General features: G+C 35.0%; 2 protein-coding genes across 2 annotated transcripts in view; one reads left to right on the forward strand and one right to left on the reverse strand.

Annotated features, from left to right (window-relative positions):
• Positions 1–11,627, reverse strand: part of Tre1 (Trapped in endoderm 1) — a 348,474-nt gene extending 336,847 nt beyond the window's left edge. Inside the window, exon 1 of the mRNA XM_075299345.1 lies at positions 11,406–11,627. The gene's annotated coding sequence lies outside the window, so the exon portion shown is untranslated. The remainder of the gene's footprint in view (positions 1–11,405) is intronic.
• On the forward strand, positions 6,544–8,049 carry LOC142228823 (uncharacterized). The gene is made up of 2 exons (XM_075299346.1): positions 6,544–7,663; positions 7,993–8,049. The coding sequence occupies exon 1, from the start codon at positions 6,582–6,584 to the stop codon at positions 7,275–7,277; it is 696 nt and encodes a 231-aa protein (XP_075155461.1). The 5' UTR covers positions 6,544–6,581; the 3' UTR covers positions 7,278–7,663; positions 7,993–8,049.
• Positions 11,628–26,112: the final 14,485 nt, after the last annotated feature.

Genomic DNA, 26,112 nt, shown 5'->3' on the forward strand with positions numbered 1-26,112 from the left:
TCGCCCGATTTACACTCATATGACCACAGAGACCAATTTTTTGCTCCGATTTAGTTGAAATTTTGCACAGGGAGTAGAATTAGCATTGTAGCTATGCGTGCCAAATTTGGTTGAAATCGGTTCAGATTTAGATATATCTCCCATATATAGCTTTCGCCCGATTTACACTCATATGACCGTAGAGGCCAATTTTTAACTCCGATTTAGTTGAAATTTTACACAGGGAGTAGAATTAACATTGTAGCTATGCGTGCCAAATTTGGTTTAAATCGGTTCAGATTTAGATATAGCTCCCATATATATGTTTTTCTGATTTCGACAAAAATGGTCAAAATACCAACATTTTCCTTGTAAAATCGCCACTGCTTAGTCGAAAAGTTGTAAAAATGACTCTAATTTTCCTAAACTTCTAATGCATATATATCGAGCGATAAATCATAAATAAACTTTTGCGAAGTTTTCTTAAAATTGCTCCAGATTTAAATGTTTCCCATATTTTTTTACTAACGTTGTGTTCCACCCTAGTGCATTAGCCGACTTAAATTTTGAGTCTATAGATTTTGTAGAGGTCTATCAAATTCTGTCCAGATCGAGTGATATTTAAATGTATGTATTTGGGACAAACCTTTATATATAGCCCCAACACATTTGACGGATGTGATATGGTATCGAAAATTTAGATCTACAAAGTGGTGCAGGGTATAATATAGTCGGCCCCGCCCGACTTTAGACTTTCCTTACTTGTTTATTCATTTCTTTTAGTGACCAATTTTATTTCGTGAAATTGACCAATCAATCCCATCAACTCCATCATTTTATCAAATATATAATAATATGTTTCCAATAAAAAAAGTGGGTACCGTATTGATCTTTTAAAATTATAAATTTTGTTCACTCCTAGTTTTCTTAAAACCAAGAGCGGTATGGGTTTGTTGGAAGATTCACCTTGAAGTTGCGAAGTAGCGTTGGCATTAAATTGCATTTTTGTTTTACCTGCCTTTTTCAGTTTGAACCCAAGTAGAGAGCAGTATATCTGGTATATAAACTAATGAGCTGAATTATGTAATGGTAAAAAAGTTATTTCTTTTGGATTTAAAAATATCCGAAAATAATAAAAATATGTATTTTCCATTTATATTTTTTTCTATTTCCAGAATTTGCAAAGTATCATCAATATAATACCAAATATTACATTGCTTTCCCATTATTTTTGTCTTTGATTGGTTCAAATTTTAATAGACGATTTTAGTGTGTGGAAATTTTGGAAAGGAATTGTTACTAAAATTAAATTACCGAGCTCTTAATACACCTTTTTATGCTAAAAGACTACAACTGCAAAATAAGATTATAAATCTGCAACCTGGAACTAAGAATTGAACTTGATATTCTATGCAGGTAATGTTTAACAAAATTAACTTTTAATTGAACAAAATTAAATTCGAGTTATTCTGTTTACTTTCAGAAAAACTAATTTAGCTTACAGGCTGCTGATTTATTGGAAATCTAGGCGCATCTACATATTAGAAGGAACATACTAACATGGTTATTATTATAAGGAAGATAATGATTTATATAATTTATTTTTTCACCCTATAGTTGTTATTGATTGTAGTTGTATTTGTAAGTTATGTTAGAACAAAACACAAATGACAAGAACCAAATTTATTTCAAAAAATAATAAAATATTAAATATATTTTATAAGAAACACATATTTTCATTTATTTCAAAAGAAAAAAAAAACTAAATACGATTTTGTGTACATTTTTTAATCGAAATTTATAGCCAATTTCAATTAATTATTTAATTGAATGAATCAAACAGTTGATTGATTTTTGTAGCGAAATTAATTAAAATTTGTAGCAGATATATTTTGCATATCTTTCAATAGTATCTATTTCTACATTTTGTAATTGCACATTTACCTTAAAGTATCTTTTAATCTTTTAACTAAAAGTATCTTTTGAATTTGAATCTTTTAACGTAACGTAACGCATCTTAAACATTATCCTTTCTTGCATTTAACTTTTCTTATGTTGACAACACATAGAATGAACAAATCAGATGTGAAAGCTTTTGCTTGTGTGTAGTTGTTCAATGTTCATGTTACTGATCGAAAGCTCTTTTCTCAAAGGTATAAAAGGAGCACTTCACATCAGTTTGTTCATTCTCTTTTAATTTTCAAAACAGGTCAGTGGTAAGGTTTCTAATGCAACATAACAAACAAGAATTCGTGATCGCTTCTATTTGCATCGTTTCTTGTTGTTTTGGTTGTTATGACTGTGGAAGGACACTAACAACTAACATGTATGACTCGAGGTTGTTTTTCACACCGAGTCTACTGTTATGTTGTTGTGTCGCTGTAACTTGTAAACAACATTACAATGCAGGTATTCGAGGCGACGATGGTCGTCGTTGCCTGTCTGTTTTGTTGTTTACTTGTGCCAGCAGTCTAATGAAACAGTTTTGTTTTGTTTACAACTTAAATGCATTTCATTCTCTTTTAATTTTCAAAACAGCCTAAGTTATTTTCGCCAATAAAGGATTCCTGTAATTTTGAATTTAATAAACGAAAATTCTGCTGTGTTTTCATTTTGGAAGGCAAATAGGAAACAACGGCTGGCGCCCACAAAACAACGATATTTGAGAATTATCTCGCTACAAATTGACGCCCAACTTAGTGGCCCGAATAACACCCGGATAGTCGAGCACATTAATTTATGCAACATTTTTTTTTTTTTTGTTGTGAATTAAATTTCACTAGTTTTGTTTGGAGAATCCTTGGATTTTTTTTTCTTTCTGCACGTTAGTAGCACTCCGGCGTTAACGTGGCTGATCCTGTAGAAAGTGACGAGAATCAAGAGATTGAAGTTGAAGAATTACGTAGAAGTAAAAGGATTGCAGCAAAAACCATGCTATCTCTAACGACTGAACAATTTGAGAAGTTGCTAAGCGCTGCGAATAAATCTAGTGAACGGTGTGGATCGTTCAGTGGCTGCTCTTCCAGATACAATGGGGAACGTAATTCAGTGAAAGTGGAGGAATTTATTTCCGCGATATCGACATATAAAAGTGTGGAGAATATAGCTGATGCAAATGCGGTAAATGGAATGCCAATGCTTTTAGAAGGGGATGCTGCCGAATGGTGGAGTGGAGTTAAATCGAATGCAAAAACTTTTGCTGATGTAATTAGAATGTTGCGAGATGCTTTTGCACCACCAAAACCAGCCTGGCGCATCTACGCCGAAATAAATGAAGCAAAGCAACAGAAAAACGAACCGACTGACAGCTTTATTCGTAAAAAGAGGACACTTTTTGCTCAATTGCCAAAGCCACCACAGGAAGCCGATCAAATTGATATGGTGTTTGGGATGTTACATTCTCAAATCAGGGAGCGTGTATACCGTCACAAAGTCAAAACATTTGAAGAGCTCTTGGCCGATGCAAGAGAAGCGGAACAAGTTTTGAGTGAACGTAACGAGGTGAACACCCAGGCTAGCAACGGTGGTCCCCAAGTCATTACAAAACGATGCACTTTCTGCCGTAAAAAGGGGCATACGGTCGAAAATTGTTATAAAAAGCAGGATGCTGTTTCAAAGGTAACAGCGGATGTGGAAGAAGCGCTCGTGAGACCAAAATTGGCTTGCTATGGATGTAATGCTCCAGGTTATGTGCGCTCAAATTGCCCGAACTGTAGCAAGAAACCTCGGAAAAGCGTCCCAATGAGTGTCAGTTTTAACTCCCTTGGTATGTGTGTGGGACGAGATATCCCAGTGGCAAATGTGGAAATTTTCGGTGTCCCCGGCCAGGCCTTTTTCGACACAGGTGCTAAAACGAGTGTGGCTAGTTCCAACCTTAAACGTATAATGCAGTTTAAAGGGTGCAAGTTCGAGACTGTGGATTGTCGTACCACTCTCGCGGATGGAACCACAGATATTCGAAAATTTTCTACCACAACATGTAAAATTGTCATAGGAGGTAGATGTCTAGATATCAATTTTCTAATTTTCCCAGATGATAAAAATAATAGAACGTTGCTTGGTACGGATTTTATGGAGCAAGCACAAATTGTTTTAAATATGGGACAACAAAATTGGCACTTCGAGGGATGTCCTACTCAAGTTTTTGATTTCGTCGAAGAATGGCCGTTGGAGTTGAATTTGATCGAAACAATAAAAGTGGCAGAGACACATCTCAAGCGTAAGACGACTGAAGTTGCAGCCCAACATGTTGAGCCAAAATTTGTAACCCCTAAGCGATCATGCAAATCCTATGTCTCCGATTTCGAAACTTATGGCCCGGATTACCATAGTGGTTCTGATTACTCGCCCCATGCAATACAAGCAATTTTTAAAGATGCAATTCCGCAGGACATGGTAACACCAGAACGTGCAAAGGATAATGACCTCTTCCCCAGATTTTCACAAAAAGATAATGATGGTAATGAAGACGCAGTTTCCATGCCTTTAAACCTTTTTGAACACAAAATCCTTAAAGAGTCGGATGCCACAAATTTAAAGGAAAAAGAAAAGATACAAATCGATTCGCTCTTAGCCAAATATATAAACGTTTTCGAGCCTTTTGGTAACCCTACCCCTTATGCCGTTCATAAAATTAATACTGGCGAGCATCAACCAATATTTTCACCACCATATCGATTATCATCTGCCAAGTGCCGTGACCTTAAAAATGAAATTGAAATCATGCTAGAAAACGATATCATAGAAGAATGTGATTCAGCTTGGGCTTCGCCTGTGGTCATGGTGCCCAAAAAAGATGGTTCGGTCCGTGTATGTGTTGACTATAGAAAACTCAACGCTATCACTACGCCCGATAGATATCCGTTGCCCAGAATGGATGATTTATTGCATGAAGCGAAAAGTACAAAGTATATGACAACCCTAGATTTGCAGAGTGGGTATTATCAGGTGGAAGTTGCGGTGGAAGACAGGGACAAAACATGCCTTATAACACCATTTGGTACATTTCGTTTCAAACGAATGCCTTTTGGGTTAAGAAATGCACCCGCAACGTTCCAAAGACTAATAAACCGATTTAAAGTGGGGATTCCTGATGTATGTATTTTGGCCTATTTGGACGACATTATCATATGTTCTGAATCATTTCAACGACATTTGAATGATCTTGAGTTAGTCATGAATCGTCTTATCACTTTCCAGTTACGACTCAATAATAAGAAATGCAAGTTTTGCTGTTCGCAAGTGAAATTCCTTGGCCACATCCTAAAACCAGAGGGCGTAGCTGTTGACCCGTCAAAGGTTCAGGCAATAGTGGAACGGAAAGAACCTAGAAATGTGAAGGAGTTGATATCCTTTATTCAAACGTGTTCCTGGTATCGCCGATTCATTAACCACTATGCAGAAATTGCTAGGCCACTAACAAATTTAACAAAGAAATCTGCTGCTTGGAAATGGGGAAAGTTGGAACAAGATGCATTTGAGGAACTGAAGCGGGCTCTAACAACCCCACCCATATTGAAGCAGGCAGTGGACGGGGTCGCTTTTGCAATTCAAGCTGACGCAAGTGCTTATGCTCTTGGGGCAGTTTTACTCCAGGGGGAGGGACCGGAACAACTTCCAATCGAATATAGTAGTCGTCTATTAAGTAAATCTGAACGCAACTACTCCACAACCGAAAGGGAAGCTCTGGCCATAGTATGGGCATGTAACAAATTCCGTGGCTACATTGAAGGTGGGTCAGTGAAGCTATTAACAGATCACCAGCCACTAAAATGGTTACTAAACATTAAGTCACCAACTGGTAGACTTGCGCGATGGGGATTACAAATCCAGCACTATGATTTTGTTGTAGAATATCTACCGGGGAAAAACAACGCTACAGCAGATATGCTTTCCAGGCCACCATGCCCGGAGGAGAAACACGATAATCCGGACAATTGTATCTGCTCGTTTTTCATCGATATTCCGAACAGCAGTACATCACAGATTCGCGAGGAGCAGTTAAAGGATGATTACTTGAAAAACATAATCACCTCCATTGAAAATCAAGATGAAAATTCCTTTAGGTGGATAAATAGGAATTATATCCTTAATAATGGAATACTCTACTGTTATGCTGACGATGATACTGATGATGCTCAACTCGTTATACCAGTCCATGAACGGTCTGATATACTAAAAGCTTATCATGATGACAGCACCGCTGGGCATTATGGAACTGAGAAGACAATAGCGCGTATAGCTAGCAGATATTTCTGGCCCGGGATGCGTAGTGATATTGCTAAACATGTAAAGAATTGCATCGATTGCCAGCGGTATAAAGCAACTAATCTGAAACCGGCAGGATTGCTCCAAACAACAAGCAGTAATCAACGTTTCGAAGTTGTGGCTATCGATTTGTTTGGACCATTGCCACAAACTGATGGAGGTTACAAATGGATATTTATTGCCGAAGATGTAGCAAGTCGGTGGGTAGAACTATTTAAACTTGTTGATGCTACGGCCGAAGCCTGCGCGAAAATACTGATTGAGGAAATATTTCTCCGTTACGGCATGCCCGTCGTATAAAATCTGATAACGGTGTGCAATTCGTGTCTGCAGTGATGCAGAAAGTCACGTATTGTCTAGGCATACAACAGATTTTCACTCCTGTCTACCATCCGGAAGCTAATCCTGTAGAGCGAAAGAATAGGGATCTAAAATGTCAGTTGGCAATAATCGTCCAAGAACGTCACGACACCTGGCACACCTGTTTACCCGCAATTCGATTCGCCATGAATTCGTCAAAATGCCAAAGCACAGGATATAGCGCATCATTCCTATCATTTGGAAGAGAGATGCGAACTTTAGACGATGTTAAACACGATGTGAGAGCAATTATCGAGTCCGAAAACTTCGTTCCAGAGATCTCAACTTATCTACGTACGTTAGTAAATGTTCTGAGAGATGCTAAAGAAGCTGAAGTTAAAGCTCAGGATAGAAATAAAACCTATGTGGACCAGAATCGACGTTCTCAAACTTTTAATATAGGATCGCAAGTATTGGTTACAACGCATGTTCTTAGCAACGCATCTAAAGGTGTCACATCTAAATTTTGTCCCAAGCGTGATGGCCCATATGTGATTACACGGAAAATAGGTTCATGTATGTATGAAGTGGCTTCACTTGAGAATCCTAATACACCTTTAGGTACATATCATACTTCCGCTTTGACATCTTACCGAGGTAGTAATTCATCTGATGCACCAGCACCCGTCATACCCATGAGGAAAAGAGGAAGGCCTAAGAAGACTCACTGACGCATTTTGTTGACGTACTGCTCGGGAGAGGTCCCGCACGTCAAAGGGGGAGTCTGTAGCAGATATATTTTGCATATCTTTCAATAGTATCTATTTCTACATTTTGTAATTGCACATTTACCTTAAAGTATCTTTTAATCTTTTAACTAAAAGTATCTTTTGAATTTGAATCTTTTAACGTAACGTAACGCATCTTAAACATTATCCTTTCTTGCATTTAACTTTTCTTATGTTGACAACACATAGAATGAACAAATCAGATGTGAAAGCTTTTGCTTGTGTGTAGTTGTTCAATGTTCATGTTACTGATCGAAAGCTCTTTTCTCAAAGGTATAAAAGGAGCACTTCACATCAGTTTGTTCATTCTCTTTTAATTTTCAAAACAGGTCAGTGGTAAGGTTTCTAATGCAACATAACAAACAAGAATTCGTGATCGCTTCTATTTGCATCGTTTCTTGTTGTTTTGGTTGTTATGACTGTGGAAGGACACTAACAACTAACATGTATGACTCGAGGTTGTTTTTCACACCGAGTCTACTGTTATGTTGTTGTGTCGCTGTAACTTGTAAACAACATTACAATGCAGGTATTCGAGGCGACGATGGTCGTCGTTGCCTGTCTGTTTTGTTGTTTACTTGTGCCAGCAGTCTAATGAAACAGTTTTGTTTTGTTTACAACTTAAATGCATTTCATTCTCTTTTAATTTTCAAAACAGCCTAAGTTATTTTCGCCAATAAAGGATTCCTGTAATTTTGAATTTAATAAACGAAAATTCTGCTGTGTTTTCATTTTGGAAGGCAAATAGGAAACAACGGCTGGCGCCCACAAAACAACGATATTTGAGAATTATCTCGCTACAAATTTTAATTGATTCAATTAAAACAGTGATTGAATTTTATGTTAAAAATCAATCACGTTTTTAATTGATTCAATCACACAATTAATTGATTCCGTGACAAAAGTCAATTAAATTTTTAATTAAAAATCGTGATGGTTTTCAATCAAAATGGGTGATTGATACTATCATTTTCGTGATTGAAGACATTTCAATTAAAAAAATGATTGAATCCGCGATTTTCGTGATTGAAATCAAAAAAACAAAAATTTTGTAAGTAGACGGCAATGTTGTGGGTTTTAGAACTCCAGGCGCCATTTATCATGCCAGATGGATGGCATAGGCTATTTACTGCTTTACAATATTTATTTTTCGGCGCCAATTTAAGATGTCTAGAGGAGAAGAAGTGCTATTGCTGTTTTTCTAGTTAAAATTTACTGTAAAGCTTGGTTCAATGCTCCAAAAGCACATCTAGAGCCAAAGCAAGATTTAGACATTTTGCGTAGTCTATTAGACTATAAAGAATGTGACAACGACATCGCAGAAATATCACTCACTAAATTTTCAAATCATTTGTGGTATTTGAATACAGAGTTGGTTGGATTGTCGTTCTTGATCCCACCATTACGGACGATGAAAAGTTATTAATGGCTAATAAATTGCTCAGTAGCACAGATGAACCATCAGAGCAAGCTAGGGTTGTAAATCCAAAAGTTAGAAAAGAAAAGTCAAAAGAGTTGGTTGATGAAGGATTAATTAATTTAATTTCCAAACAAACGTTTAATTTTTTTGACCGATTTAATCTAAAAATAGATTTTCTTAGACAAAATCCAAACACCTGGCCTCAAAATAATAACTTCCAAGAAGGTTTGAAAATTGTCAAAACATTAAAAGTAGTAAATGATATGGCTGAGCGTGGTATTAAATTAATAACTGACTTCAACGACCTTCTGACAAATGATGAAGAACAAAAGCAATATGTCCTGCAATTTGGAATCAAATGTCGAGCGTTGTATCCCGACGTTTCAAAAAGTACTTTAACAAAAGCTCTAGAATAAATTGAATAACTATATAATATTATCGTATATATCCCTGATTTTTATATATTAAAATAAAAATTTTCTTGAATTTAACTGTATTACTTGTGATTTTTATTACATTTCTACTTTAAACTCCAAAATATACTAAAAAAATAAAAATGTATCACATAATAACATAATATATGAAGTATGCTCCTAGTGGACCCAGGTCGCGTTTCGAAGCTAAAGGCTGGCGTAACTCGGTTTGACTCAGAGTTACAACAATTTTGTTCATAACATAAATTTTTAAAGACAAACTAAGCTATCGTTTGTGATATCGTGCTATTATTTACCGTTCTCGAGTTATGGCTCAATACGTCAACTTTTTGGCCAAAAAATACGTTTTTTTTTTCAAATTTGAGCGACGAACGGCACGTGTTAACGTCGTTTAATCGGGCTCGATTTTTGGCTATCCCAATATCTGAAAAGGGGATTCGTTCTGTGGGGTTAAGGCGAACAAGATTCCGACATTTTTTTGCCCCATATAAGTTGAGGTCACTCTAGTGTGCATTAACAAATGGCCACGTTGTAAAGGTTTGAAAAAATATATGGCATATATATATATATATTATATATATATATATATATATATATATATATATATATATATTATATATATATATATATATATATATATATATATATATATATATATATATATATATATATATATATATATATATATATATATATATATATATATATATATATATATATATATAATATATATATATATATATATATATATATATATATATATATATATATATATATATAATATATATATATATATATATATATATATATATATATATATATATATATATATATATATATATATATATATATATATATATATATATATATATATATATATATATATTGCCGATGGTAATGTTTGAAATCTGATATTTATAAAATAAAGCTGTGGTTGCACTTTTGATTTAGTTGAATAACTAAAGCTCCTTTATTATTTTGTTTAGTCTGGTTTAGTCAATTTAATTAAAAAATAGTAATTGATATTAAAACTATTCTTTCATAAATTAATAACTTAATAATGCTGCAAAAAAGCGTAGCCAAAAAAGAAGTGAAAATGTTCTTTTTGGGTCCGGAAGTGGTGCAAAATTGGCGGAGAAGCGATGGATGTAATATGAAATTGTCATAGAACGAATGTCCACCTTTTCAGCAGCCGTTGCAATATGAATTAAAAAATTTTGTTATAAATATACAAAAAAATGCATATTTTTTTATGATTTTTAACGCATCATAACGCTTGTTTGAAACGCTTTCCCTCGAATATTTTAAAAAATTCTATAAAAATTTCTATAATGAATTTAGCATTTTTGTGGCAAAATTTGAATAATTTTTACCATTTTATTTATTCTTACTTTTTTTTAAGAAAACAAAAAATAACGCATTAACATATGAGTAAAAAACTTCCTGTGTAGTTAAAATAATTAACTTCTTTGTGAGGACATTTTTGGAACTGCTTTTAAAGTTGTGCCTTTAGAACAACTCCCAATTTTTTTGCTGGGAAGAGTGTGGAACTACTTTTAGTTGCTTTATTATAAATTAATTGTCGAGTTATTTTGATGCCTATATTGTTATTCATTTTTATGAAATAAAACATTAATTGAACCTATAAGTTCAGTCTATAAATTTTCAGCTAGGGGGGCTATAGCCCCCCCTAGGAAAATTGTCTAGCTACGCTAATGGTCGTGAAGCCAAAGATTTCATGTCCTTAAAATACGAACGCGAATTTAGCTTAGCATAGCATAGCATAGCATTATTGCAATTGTCTTATATTAAATTTGTGGATAAGCGTTCAAAAATAGAAGATTTTTTCCAATACTTTATTTTAAGAACGTTTTTTACTTGACACATAGACAAATTTCTACTTGAACTCGAGTCTGAATTTGGAAATTGAAGTTGCCGTTAGCAGAAAGAAAAAGCTGAAAACACGAATAAATTCGGAATTAATACCAAACTCATTAGATAAAGACTTTCGAACTTTCGAACCGGATATGCTTTTTTCAGTGTTTGCAATTAAAATCTTAATTAAACCAATTAAAACGAAACATATTGATATTTTCTAACACAATTCTATACGACATTGTGCACTGGTTGCAGGTTTCACTGCAATGTGGAACACAAATAAAATACCTCAACAGCCCTAAAAGCTGTCTTTTAGGGGCCAAATGTGATATTACCCACCTTAATATACATGTATACAAAAACTTCGACTACCAAAAAGGGAGTTTTAATATTATTATCTTCCGAAGGTACGCTTTATCCTGTTCTTGAGAACTTTAAAGATGGATTATATTATTATGATGACGGATTATATTATTATTATATTATTATTACTGAAAATACATTCCCAGCTTTCCAGCTAGTAGCTTTTTTTTGATTGCTGGTAGTGTTGGGAAGGTAACAAGTATTTGTTGGGAAGGTAACAAGTATTTGATTACAAGTAATAATTACTGTCTAATTTTTTGAGTACTCGTTACAATTAAATGAGTACTCTATATCTTCAATACAATCCCAATAAACACAACCGCTTCAAAAATGCTAAAATTCAAATGTTTTGCAAACAATTAATTAATTAATTTCAGGTCTTAAGGTGAGTATTAAGTTCGAGTTTAAGGTGGGTACTATGTTCGGTTTTCGAGTTGAAAACCACTTTATTTTCGCGATTACTTTTCCTCAAATAAGGTGGGTATTAAGTTCGAGTTTAAGGTGTGTACTATGTTCGGTTTTCGAATTGAAAATCACTTTATTTTCGCGATTACTTTTCCTGAAATAATCAAAATTATAAATGAAAACAGACATATTCCTGTAAAGTCTTGCCGAAATATATAGGAACAAGAAATTGCACGTCAATCGAGTTAATTTATCTGCTTCATATTGAACTGTTTTAATAAAGTAACCGCGAAAATTTCAACGCGAAAAGCGAACATAGTACTTACCTTTAGCCGCTAAAATCGTCATTTTTTCACGATTACTTTTCTTTAATAATCTATTTTAAGGAATACAAACTTTGTGAAAATTTGATTTGGGCTTTTCCCCATCAAGTTATAAAAAAATTTGCAACAAATATGTATAATTTTATGCCTTTTTCTTACTGATTTAGTTTTCACTTTAGCGATTTTAGCGGCTAAACTCGAACTTAGTACCCACCTATAATCAAAATTATAAATGAAAACAAACTTATTCCTGTAAAGTCTTGTCGAAATCTAGAGAAACAAGAAACAGCGCATCAATTGAGTTAATTTATCTGTTTTATATTGAACTGTTTTAATAAAGTAACCACGAAAAGCGAACATAGTACTTACCTTTAGCCGCTAAAATCGCTAAAGGCCGGTACTATGTTCATTCTTGCGAAAATTTTTTATAGAAACCATTATTTCGCACATAGAAAGCGGCGTTTTTTAGGTAGCTTGGAGCGCTATTTTACAGGGAGCGATATTGGATTAAGTTGGTGGTCGTTGCTTGTTTTTACAAAATAACATTTCATTTTTCCTTGGGCAATTGATCTGCTATTCCTTTGATCCTTTGTATAGTTTCGGAACAAAAATATGGTCCGTGTTTGATTTATAAACCCGCACAAATAGTTTTTAATAAATAAATTATTTCTTAATTCACATTGCAAATGGCGCCGTGCTATAAACGTCAGTTTTTCAACACGAAAAAAATAAAGTATTACAAATGGAAAAAATTTCGCAAGTTTCAACGCGAAAACCGAACAGAGTACCGGCCTTTAGGTGGCAGCCCGATGTATCAGGCTCACTTAGACTATTCAGTCCAATGTGATACCACATTGGTGAACTTATTTTTTCCGAGTCCGAACGGCGTTCCACATTCCAGTGAAAGCACTTAGAGAAGCCTCCCTCAGAAACCCTCAGAATTGTCACCAGCATTGCTGAGGTGGGATAATCCACCGCTGAAAAACTTTTTGGTGTTCGGTCGAAGCAGGAATCGAACCCACGACCTTGTGAATGCAAGGCGGCTATGCTAACCACTGCACCACGGTGGCTCCCTTATTTATACTACATATATCCTGAATTCCTTTCTATGTCTGTTTACCACAAATGGTTCCATTGCATTTGTTGTCGTAGTACAATATTTTGTCTTTTTTTTACTTTTGCCACAACCTTGTTTCTAGATATTTGCAGTCACGATGAAACCAGGTTTCAGAAATCTATCCCGGAATTTTCAAAAACTATACGAAATTCATCGATTTTGTTATTTAAAATTGTGTATTTATACACTCATAGAAAAAAGTCTGCTAAAAACTGCAGTCGATGTCTGCTGTTATATTTTTGTACTTCAGGGCCAAATGAACAACAATTTATAAAATTTGTAGATTATAAATTTTTCCCCAAAGCATATTTAGGAACCAGAAGTAGTTTTTGGTATATTTTTGCACTGTAATATACTTACAAGCTCCTAAATACGATCAGCAAACATGTTGTTTGCTGTTATGCCTCAATTCCATAAATATTCAGATTTTTGTTCAAATACTATAAGGGCTGTTTTCTTTTTGCACTGATAATCAGTGCTAAAATAAAACGCAAAAAAAAAAAATTCAGTTCAAATTTCGATTTTGATTGGCAACACTTGGTCCCCAGCTGTCAAAATGAAATTTTTTGTTTACAAATAAAAAAAGAGGATAGAGACCGCCAATATATAGCAACAAGTGAATTTTGATAATATTAAATATAGATACATAAACAAAAAATTAATAAACCAAAGTTTGTGGTGGTAATTTGCATAATTGTTTTTGCCCTAAATCAACTTGTCGGTAGTGAAATGGATTTGGAAAATGGGTGGATTTAAATAGTTCTGTAAACAAGTGGAACAATTCCAAAAGCTATTGAGAGCTTTACAAAATGAAATTCCACCTATATCTGCCTTACCCCCAGAGCCTGAGCCACTACAAACAAAGCCAATTACAAGTGTTGCGGACACGGATAAAATGGAAATTATGTCCAAGAATTGTGCAGAACTAAAGCAGACACTGGCAAACAATTGCAAGTCCAAGAAGAAACAAAAGGAAAAGTCTAAATCTAACTTGCAATTGTCCTGTATTGCAAGGCTGTCAATGAAATACTAGCGCATGCCGCGGAAGTTCCTTCTCCCAATGACATAATTGTAACAGAAGAGTCTGTTGAACCCAGGGCTGTGGAGTCGAGTCAATTTTGCTCGACTCCGACTCCAGCATTTTTCATCAGCTCGACTCCGACTCCGGGCAATATAACTAAATCTCATTTTAATTTGTAGTTCTATTGTGGGGGTATCATAAATGGATCGATATAAAGTATCGTATTTATTTATGTGTAGAAAAATGGTCTTAATTTCACACTTGTTGCCAATTGAACTCTATATTTCAAATGAAGGGCAATGTCTGTCCTATATTTACAAATATATTTACAATTTTTGATGGCAATTTTGGAACAACGCATTTATGATTCATCAGTCGATAGATATGTATTAGAGGTATAGGAAAATTTGAGTCATTTTTACAAGTTTTCGGCTTAAGGCCGGTACTATGTTCATTCTTGCGAAAAACTTTTATAGAAACCATTATTTCGCACATAGAAAGCGGTGTTTATTTACGTAACTTGGAGCGCTATTTTACAGGGAGCGATATTGAATTATGTTGGTGGTTGCTGCTTGTTATTACAAAATAAACATTTTATTTTCCTTGGGCAATTGATCTGCTACTCCTTTGATCCTTTGTATAGTTTCGGAACAAAAATATAATCCGTGTTTGTGTTATAAACCCACACAAATAGTTTTAATAAATAAATTATTTCTTAATTCACATTGCAAATGGCGCCATGCTATAAACGTCAGTTTTTCAACTCGAAAAAACAAAGTACCACAAATGGAAAAAGTTCGCTAGTTTTTCGCATTTTTTAATTTTGTATGGAGTTTCAAAGCGAAAACCGAACAGAGTACCGGCCTTTAGGTAGTGAGTATCAGTGAGCATCAGTAAGAAAAAAATTGAGAAAATTTGTTATAGAAATAAAATGTGTAAAAAGTGAAAAATTGCTATAGAAATACAATTTTGAAAAAAAAAAATGTAGAAATAAAATTTTGAAAAAAAAAATATCAATAGAAATACAAATTTGAAAAAAAAAAATTATGTATTGAACAAAATTTTGCAAAATTTTCCATAGAAGTGATATTTTGCAAAATTTCCTATAGAATAAAATTTGGAAAAATTTTCAATAGAAGTAAAATTTTGCAAAATTATATAAAGACACAAAATTTTGAATAAATTTTTTTATAGAAAAAGAATTTTGACATAATTTTCTATAGAAATAAAATTTTAAAAACATGTTTGTGTAGTAAGTAAAATTTTGCAAAATTTTCTATATAATCAAAATTTTGAATAAATTTTTTATAGAAATAAAATTTTGACAAAATTTTCTATAGAAATAAAATTTTGACACAATAAAATTTTGAATACAAATTTTTTATAGAAATAAAATTTTGACAAAATTACAATAGAAATAAAATTTTGCAAAATTTTCTGTAGAAATAAAATTTTGCAAAATATATGGAAACAAAATATTGACTAAATTTTCTATAGAAATAAAATTTTTACAGAAATATAATTTTGACTAAATTTTCTATAGAAATAAAATGTTTACAAAATTTTCTGCAGAAATAAAATTTTGACTAAATTTTCTATAGAAATAAAATTTTGACTAAATTTTCCATAGGAAAAAAATATTTCTATAGTAATAAAATTTTGACAAAATTTTCTATAATAACAACTTTGAAAAAAGTTTCTGTCAATATTTCAAATAAATTTATATGGGCATTAAAATGGATCGATTCGGCCCATCTGCTAACATTCTAGGAAACATAAAATGATCTCCGTAATTGGAAGTTGATTTTCATTTACAGTCGTGCCGTACATTGCTCGAATGAATAACGCAATGGAAACTAATTTTCGTACAAACGTGTTTACTTACAAATATATGAAGTGTTTAAAAAAATTAGTTTAGCCGGAGTCGGAGTCGAGCAAAATTTTTGATACTCCGGCTCCAGCAAAATCTTCAGACTCCGCCTCCACAGCCCTTCTTGAACCAGTGCCAGTTTCTAATTAGATATACAATACCAACTTTTATTATATTGTTACGAATTTGATAATTATAGATTTAAGTTTATTTAAATTAGTTTCCGTTAATTTAAATTTCAAATTGTAACGATAAAATTTCGTTATAACTTGTTGGAATCATCTATTCATTTTCTAGCACTTTCCTGAATTTCTTTTATGTTCTTTTGTTTGCTTATTTTCATGTAAGTTCTCACTCTCTTTGATAACAACCCCTTTGTTTTGTTATTTTGCATTCTCATTTCATCTCATTGTATATTGTCATTGTTTTTGTTCTTGTAGTAATGCGAGCGCATATCTATGTGAGTGTGTATGTGTTTGGCAGCCACCAGATGAATGACTTAATGGTCGTAGATCCTTCTATCATTGTCTAAGAATGTTCTGGCGTTGCCAGAATATTGTAGTGCTACCAGAATGGTCTCGAATTGCCACACCGTCATATATAAAAGCGCTCGCATGCTGCTAACGAGTCAGTCTTAATTAAAGCGTCAAACGAATAACTTCAGTGTGAACGAATTGTAAAGTGTGAAGTCATAGTAAATAAATTGTAGATTGTCGTTATTTAAAAGAACTGTGTTTTAATTGTCGGGTAATTAAAAACGCCTAAATATAAAAACGTAACAATATGTATCTCTTTCTTGCACTTGCTGCTCTCCTCTTTACACATTTAAATTGTTCCTATCATATGGACTTATAATTACTGATACTGATATTGTTCCAAATTAGCCCTTTGGCCTTGGTACATTGACGTAATTCATAAAAAATAAATAAAAATGTTGCTACATTTAGTTCATTAAAGAATAACCATAAATCCATACGATATTATATCAAGCTCTTCAATTGTTCTAAGGGCTTTAATTCACCACCACATATTTCTCTTTCTCATTTATATCATATTAAACGAAAACAATATCTACTTCGTATTTGTTTATTTTTTTTTTATTAAAACGATCAATAATAATAGTTTCGTCTTACTTGTTAAAGAAGATTGTAAAAGCTTTTAATTATTGGATTAGTGATAGGCTTTGTTATAGTCATGGCATGCAAATACACGAAATTTCTGCGTGTATGTAATCCTCTTTTCTATATTATCCATTTTTTTGAGGCTCAACAAATGATTTCTCACCTGTCCAAAGCATACGAACGTGTATTTATTTGTTTGTAATTATCCTTTGGTGTGATGTTGGCGGTAGTGTTATGTAGGCATCCAAGTTTCTAACCCACCAAAAATGGCGCATTCAACAAGTTAGTTTTGGTTTGATAAAATTTTCTAAGAAATAAAAAATTAAAAAAATTTCTATAGAAATACAGATTTCATAGATTATTTTTGGCGATATGGACCAAATGTTGTGTGATTGGCCATTGGCTATATTTAACTAAAGACCGATGTGGACCAATTTTTGCATGGCTGTTAGAGACAATATACTGTTACGTTTTTATATTTAGGCGTTTTTAATTACCCGACAATTAAAAACACAGTTCTTTTAAATAACGACAATCTACAATTTATTTACTATGACTTCACACTTTACAATTCGTTCACACTGAAGTTATTCGTTTGACGCTTTAATTAAGACTGACTCGTTAGCAACATGCGAGCGCTTTTATATATGACGGTGTGGCAATACGAGAACATTCTGGTAGCACTACAATATTCTGGCAACGCCAGAACATTCTTAGACAATGCTAGAAGGATCTACGACCATTAAGTTATTCGTCTGGTGGCTGCCAAACACATACACACTCACATAGATATATGCTCGCATTACTACAACAACAATGACAATAGACAATGAGATGAAATGAGAATGCAGAACAACAAAGGTTGCTATTCTATGAGAGAGTAAGAACTAACATTTCGGTAAGCAAACAAAAGAACATAAAAGAAATTCAGGAAAATACTAGAAAATGAATAGATGATTCCAACAAGTGATAGCGAAATTTTATCGTTACAATTTGAAATTTTAAATTAACGGAAACTAATTTAAATAAACTTATGTCTATAATTATCAAATTCGTAACACTGCCTCCCGCTTAAGCCTGTTCGTCCCGAACAGGCACAGAACCTGTTCCGTAAGGAGCCAATCGTTCCAGATGTACAACTTTCATCTTTGATCTAGGGCTGTCGTCCTTCTGAATCCGGTATACAACATCATTAATCTTCTTGATGACTTTGTATGGGCCTTCCCACTGTGTTTGCAGTTTAGGACACAATCCTTTCTTTCGTTGCGGGTTAAATAGCAGAACCAATTCTTCTTCTTGGAAGCCCTCAGTATTTACAGCACGATCGTATATCGCCTTCATTCTGTTACTGACCATTTTTATTTTGTTGCGCACTGATTCGTGAACTTCACCGAAAGTGTTTGGGATGTCGTTTCTGTTTTCTTCCATGGCGAGCTCATTAGGTTTAGCGCCGATTATCAGATCTCCAGGCAACTTCAACTCAGTTCCGAATAGAACATTGGCCGGTGTTCGAGAGGTGGAATCATGAATGGCAGATCTATACGACAGTAAAAACTTTGGTATATGCTCGTCCCAGTCCCTCTGGCCGTTGTCCACCACTTTTCGAAGATGTTCCTCCAGGGTGCGATTAAACCTTTCTACCATGCCATCGGATTGTGGATGTAATGGCGTAGTCCTCGTTTTCTTGATACCAAGGGATTCACACATTTCTTTGAATATGGCCGATTCAAAATTTCTTCCCTGGTCTGAGTGAATCTCGGACGGCACACCGTAGCGACATATCCAGTTTTTGTTGACCACATCCACAATCGTTTTTGCCTCTTGGTTTGGAATTGCATACACCTCCGGCCATTTGCTGAAGTAATCCATGACCATAAGGACATAACGGTTTCCAGAATCACTTACTGGGAAAGGGCCTGCCACGTCCATTGCTATTCTTTCAAACGGGGCTCCTGGTCTATATTCTTGCATAGGACCTCGACTTTTCCTTGTTGGACCTTTCGCCTTCATGCACTTCTCGCAATTGGCTACCCATTCAGCAATTGATTTCTGGCATCCAACCCAGTAGAATCGTTGCTTCACTTTCTCGGCGGTTTTGGTTATTCCCAGATGACCTCCACTGGGACCATTATGGAACTCCGCCAAACCGTCTCTTATTTTGGAATCTGGAACGATGATCAAATTTCGGCTGCTCTTGCCATCTTCGCTTTCCCATTTACGTTGCAGGGATCCATTGACTAGAACTAAACTATCCCATTGAGCCCAGTATGATTTCATAAGTGGACTTTCGGCTGCTATGTCTTTCTTACTGGGCTTCTTGTTCTCTTCCTTTGCCGAAATAATTTTGTTCAAAATGGGATCTTTACGCTGTTCTGTTGGCCAGTCCACTCCAGATTCGATGTGTAACAGCCGAATATCAACAATCTCCTCCTTATGTTCAGCTTTCGAGCAGTGCTTGCATTCTATAATGCAAGGTCGACGTGACAAAGCGTCAGCGTTACCGTGTTTTCCACCTTTTCTATGCTCGATACTGAAATCATAGCTTTGGAGCCTCTCGATCCAACGTGCCAGTTGAGCTTCCGGATTCTTGAATTGGAGCAACCATCGTAGAGCTGAGTGATCAGTCCTGAGCAAGAAGTGTTGTCCATACAAATATTTATGATAATGTTTTACGCCCTCTATGACGGCTAGCAGCTCGCGTCGCGTTACACAGTAGTTCTTTTCGGGCTTGGACAACGTTCGGCTGAAATATCCGATGACCTTCTCCTTGCCGTCTATCTGTTGGGATAGCACACCTCCAATACCATGCGCGCTAGCATCTGTATGCAAAACAAATTTTTCGCCCGGAATAGGATACGCTAGAACAGGAGCTGAACATAAAAGTTCTTTTAAATGTTGGAATGAATCCTCCTGTTCGTCGCTCCACTGGAACTTCTGACCTTTTTGCGTCAATTTATGGAGACTAGCGGCGATGCTGGCGAAGTTTGGGACGAATCGTCGGTAATATATACATAACCCAAGGAAACTTCTTAATTCGTGGAGATTTCGGGGTCGTGGCCAATCTCTGACAGCTTGGATTTTGTCTTCATCGGTGGATATGCCCTCTGCAGTCACATGATGACCCAGGTATTTAACTTCCCGCTGGAAAAGGGAGCATTTCTTTGCGTTAAGGCGTAGACCAGCGGCTGACTATTGCTGGATAACGTCTTTCAAGTTCTAAAGGTGCTCGTCAAATGTTTTGCCCATCACTATGATGTCGTCCAAGTATATCAAGCACGACTTCCAGTGCAACCCCTTCAGTACCCGCTCCATCAATCTTTCGAAGGTAGCCGGAGCGTTGCAGAGCCCGAACGGCATTACATTGAATTGCCAGAGACCGCCATTAACGCCAAAAGCCGTCTTTTCCTTGTCTTTCTCGGCGATCTCTACTTGCCAATATCCACTCTGCAAATCAAGCGTAGAAAACCATGTTGTTCCGGCTAGTGTGTCCAATGTGTCATCAATGCGTGGAAGCGGATAACTGTCCTTTTTGGTGACATCATTCAGTTTTCTGTAGTCCACGCAGAATCGGGTACTTCCATCTTTCTTTTTGACCAGCACAACTGGGGAACACCAAGGACTTGATGATGGCTCGATCACTCCACCCTCCGCCATTTCCTTTATGAGCTTTTGAACTTCGCCTCTTTTTGCCAGGGGAACACTTCGTGGTGCCTGTTTTATGGGCCTTTCTTCTGCGGTTTTAATTTCATGTTTCACTACAGATGTTCTTCCTTGATTTCCCTTTTCAGAAGCAAAAGCAGAGGCGTTTTTCCACAACAATTGCTTGGCTTTATTTCTCTCTGACGGCGATAGATGACGTGTCCAAGCCTCGAAATACCCTTCTAAGTGTTTTCTCACTGCTCCATGTGTCTTTGATGAGTTGCCTTCCAAATTGACTATTGCCTCGGCTGGTGTACATTTTCCAATATCAGAAAATTTTACAATTTGCTCATGATTGTCAGACAAGTTCAAGACACGAACTGGTATTAGTCTCTCTTCGTTCGGTGTTACCAGGGCATTTGCTATCAAGATGTTGTTGCTTTTGTTTTCTGCTGGTTCAACAACCCACAATTGGCCGACTTCACAATCTCCATTCATAGCAACCCATATAATTGCTTCGGCATTCGGTGGTATAGACTCTGACTGGCTCGTTGTCAAACGTCTGACAGGTGTATTCTCGTCGTATCCCACGTTTACCGTTATTTCGGCATCGCACCATCTCATTACACGACGCTTCATATCCAGATTGAGGCCAAAAGCAATCATGAAATCCGCTCCAATTATAACTTCGTCTACTATATCGGCCACAATGAAATCATAAGTAACGGATTTGTTAGCAATAGTTAATTTTACGGCGACCTTTCCATATACGGTTGCAGGTTCCCCTGTAGCCGTGCGTAGCTTGACTCCAATCAGTGGTGTAACTTTTCCTTTTACTAAATCAGATCTAATGATAGACTTTGATGCACCAGTATCCAACGTCAAAGTACGCTTGTCGCTATTAATAACACCTGCAATAGTTAAATTGTTATTTTTCTGTTGAACTATTGCTATGGAGATGGTGGGGCCATCGTCTGTGGGAGCCAGCTCTTGCCCCGCTGAACTAGCTCGATTTAGTTTAAAGGTGACTCACTTGACTGTGGGGTCACCTTCTTATGGCTATTGTTTAATGGAGATGGTGATGTGGACCTTGACCGTTTGCGTCGTGCTTTGCATTCTCGAGCTAGATGTCCCGGCTTATCACAGTTATAGCATTTGATCCGGGATTTATTTGCCTCTTGCTTCATTTCTTGCATTGCCTGCTTCATGGCCTCTTTCATCGACTCAATAACGGACTTTGGTTCGTCACACTCTGTCTCTACTTTACGTACCTTGTGAATTTGAGGCCGCGCTAGCAATCTTGCAGTCTCCTGTGCAAGTGCGAATGTAACTGTTTCAGCGAATGTAGCCTTTTGTGACGCATATGTTGCACATTTTATATCTGGGTCTCGAATTCCATTGACGAAGGTCTCAATCTTGATGCGGTCCACAAGAGGATGACTCTCACCTGGGTATGTCAAAAGCACTAGCCGCTCAACTTCTGTTGCGAAATCTTGTAGGGTTTCGTTCGATTTCTGGATTCTTCCTCTCAATTCCATTCTGAAGATGTCCTGCTTATGCTCTCCGCCATACTTGCGTTGGAGTGCCGCTATTACTTCATTATAGTTATTTCTAGAAGCAGCGGGAATGCTTTGTATCACATCAGCAGCATTGCCCTTTAATGCCAATAGAAGTTCAATTGCTTTATCATCGTCATTCCACAAATTTCTACAAGCAACCATTTCGAATTGGAATTTGAAGACATCAAATGACGTTGAGCCATCGAAAACAGGAGTTTTGATTTTTGAGCCCTCGATGACGCGCACTGGACCACCTTTAATTTCCAGCTCTGACATTTTTTTCTCGATGTGCAGAAACTTCTCATCATGAACCATAATTTTCTCATCCACAGAAAGAACTTTCTTATCCAATTCCACAATTTGATTTTCTATATGGTCCACACGTTTTTCCATGCCTTCAGAAATTTGTTGTAGTTTTTCATTGAGAATTCTAGAATTTTCGTCCATCTTTTTTGAAATTTCGTCGAATTTTTCTTCCAATTTTCTAGAATTCTCATCCATGATTTTTCTAGAATTTTCGTCGAATATTTCTTCCATTTTTCTAGAATTTGCTTCCATCATTTTGCTCAAAACATTGAGCATTGATGTGTAATCCACAACACTCGAAGCCACAGATGGAGTTTCTACACTGCTTGTATTGACGAGTATTGATTCATCAATGTCTTCCTTATAATCAAACTCATGCGTCGCAATGTCCATATTACGCCGTTCAAACTCTTCCAGTAGACGCCTTTGAAGCTGGGCCTTATTGCCTGTTGTCGGCAGCTCCAGTTTGCTTTTTTAAGTCTTCCACACGAAGCTCATTAAACTTCATTGTAGATTTTTTCCCGTTATCCCACTTCTGACACCAATTGTTACGTTTTTATATTTAGGCGTTTTTAATTACCCGACAATTAAAAACACAGTTCTTTTAAATAACGACAATCTACAATTTATTTACTATGACTTCACACTTTACAATTCGTTCACACTGAAGTTATTCGTTTGACGCTTTAATTAAGACTGACTCGTTAGCAGCATGCGAGCGCTTTTATATATGACGGTGTGGCAATACGAGAACATTCTGGTAGCACTACAATATTCTGGCAACGCCAGAACATTCTTAGACAATGCTAGAAGGATCTACGACCATTAAGTTATTCGTCTGGTGGCTGCCAAACACATACACACTCACATAGATATATGCTCGCATTACTACAACAACAATGACAATAGACAATGAGATGAAATGAGAATGCAGAATAACAAAGCAAAGGGGTTGCTATTCTATGAGAGAGTAAGAACTAACATTTCGGTAAGCAAACAAAAGAACATAAAAGAAATTCAGGAAAATACTAGAAAATGAATAGATGATTCCAACAAGTGATAGCGAAATTTTATCGTTACAATTTGAAATTTTAAATTAACGGAAACTAATTTAAATAAACTTATGTCTATAATTATCAAATTCGTAACAATACTAACCCACGTACCAAATTTCAACCGGATCGGATGAATTTTACTCTTTCAAGAGGCTCCTGAGGTCAAATCTTGGGATCGGTTTATATGAGGGCTATATATAATTATGGACCGATATCGACCAATTTGGGCATGTTTGTTAGAGACCTTATACTTACACCACGTACCAAATTTCAACCGAATCGGACAACTTTTGTTCCTCCTAGAGGCTCTGGTGGTCCGTTTATATGGAAGGTATACGTAAAAGTGGTCCGATATAACCCATTTTTAATACCATCCGTCCTACATCAATAATAACTACATGTTTCGTCTCAGGGATGGAAAATACAATTTTTAAGAAAGTACAAAAAAGGTATTTTTTTGAGCGAAAAAGTACTTTTCACTCAATTTCAACAAAAGTTCCATTAGAAGATTATTGCCAAGAGCATCTTTAGACTGAATTTTAAAGAAAATAAAATTTAGTTTGTCAACTCCTCAAATTTAAATATTTTTTAGTTTTATATCCGCTTACAAAGCCTACAGTAGTATTGTAATTATGGTTTGTTGTATTGGTAGAATTAATGGTATTTCATACATTTTCTGTAGATAAACAAAAATACATTTTTGACAAAATTTTCTACCGAAATAAAATTTTGACAAAACTTTCTACAGATATAAAATTTTATATAGATATAAAATTTTGACAATATTTTCAACAGAAAAGTTTGACAAAATATTCCATAGAAATAATATTTTTGACAAAATTTTCATCAGAAATAAAATTTTGAAAACATTTTATATAAAAATATAATTTTGAAGTAAAAAAATGTTGACAAAATTTTCATCAGAAATAAAATTTGGACAAAATTTTCATCAGAAATCAAATGTTGACAAAATTTTCTGTAGAAATAAAATTTTGACTAAATTTTCGACAGAAATAAAATATTGACAAAAATTTCTATAGAAAGAAAAATGTTGACATAATTTTTATAGAAATAAAATTTTGACAAAAAATAAAATAAAATTTTGACAAAGTTTTCCAAAAGAAAAAAAATTAACAAAATTTTCTGTAGAAATAAAATTTTGGCAACTATTTTGCAAAATAATATTTTTGTTTGTAGTTTTGATAAGATTTTCTTCAAATGTTATTAGATTATTTTTTGTCTCATGTTTCGACCGTGACTGTAATGGTTCCCATTATTTTAGTACGCGATCTATAACTTCTTATCTAGAAAGTATTCTTGTGGAAGCGTAATATAGAATCACATGCTTTTTCGACTAAAACAGTATTGAAATTTAATAAAATCGTGTTTTTGACTATGAACTTTACAAAATCGAGAATTCCCGCATGAACTTGTCTGTTTTGTCAAATTTGTAAAAGACTATTATTAAGACTATAAGTTTGTTAAAGACTTTCTCAAAATAATAAAATACTTTGTCAAACCTATAATAAATCTGATATCGGCTCAAAACTGTCTACACAAAAGGTACTAAATCATTTGCGGGGGTACTACGGTACTGACCAGGGTGAAAAAGTATTAAAAAAAGTACTATAGTTCTGCATTTTCCATCCCTGTTTCGTCTCCTTCTTGGTGTTGCAAACATATGCACTAACTGGTCCATAGTGTGGACAGGGTTTAAAAAGGGGGGCGGAGCTCGTAGCCTGCAAGTGAACATTACTGATTCAGGCGTTCGAATACTACAAACTCCACGAGAGTAAAAGTGAGTACTAAGTTCGAGTTTAATTTCTAAGGGTAGGTACTATGTTCGGTTTTCGAGTTGAAAACAACTTTATTTTCGCGATTACTTTTCCTTAAATAACCAAAATTATAAATGAAAACAAACTTATTCCTGTAAAGTCTTGCCGAAATCTAGAGGAACAAGAAACTACGCATCAATTGAGTTAATTTGTCTGCTTTATATTGAACTGTTTTAATAAAGTAACCACGAAAATTTCAACGCGAAAAGTGAACATAGTACTTACCTTAAAGTGAAAACTAAATCAGCAAAAAAGTCATAAAATTATACATAGAATATCCCAAAGCAAATTTCCACAAAGTTTGTATTCCTTAAAATGGATTATTAGAGGAAAGTAATCGTGAAAAACGACGAATTTAGCGGCTAAACTCGAACTTAATACTCACCTTAACTCAAAATCCAAATAAATTAGTATTTGTTTATTTACTTTTTA

Source organism: Haematobia irritans, chromosome 3 (genome assembly GCF_050003625.1).
Source record: "Haematobia irritans isolate KBUSLIRL chromosome 3, ASM5000362v1, whole genome shotgun sequence".
NCBI lineage: Eukaryota > Metazoa > Arthropoda > Insecta > Diptera > Muscidae > Haematobia > Haematobia irritans.

Bases quoted from the DNA above. Each gene is read 5' to 3' on its own strand.
- LOC142228823 (XM_075299346.1), top strand. From the start codon at position 6,582: ATGCAGAAAGTCACGTATTGTCTAGGCATACAACAGATTTTCACTCCT.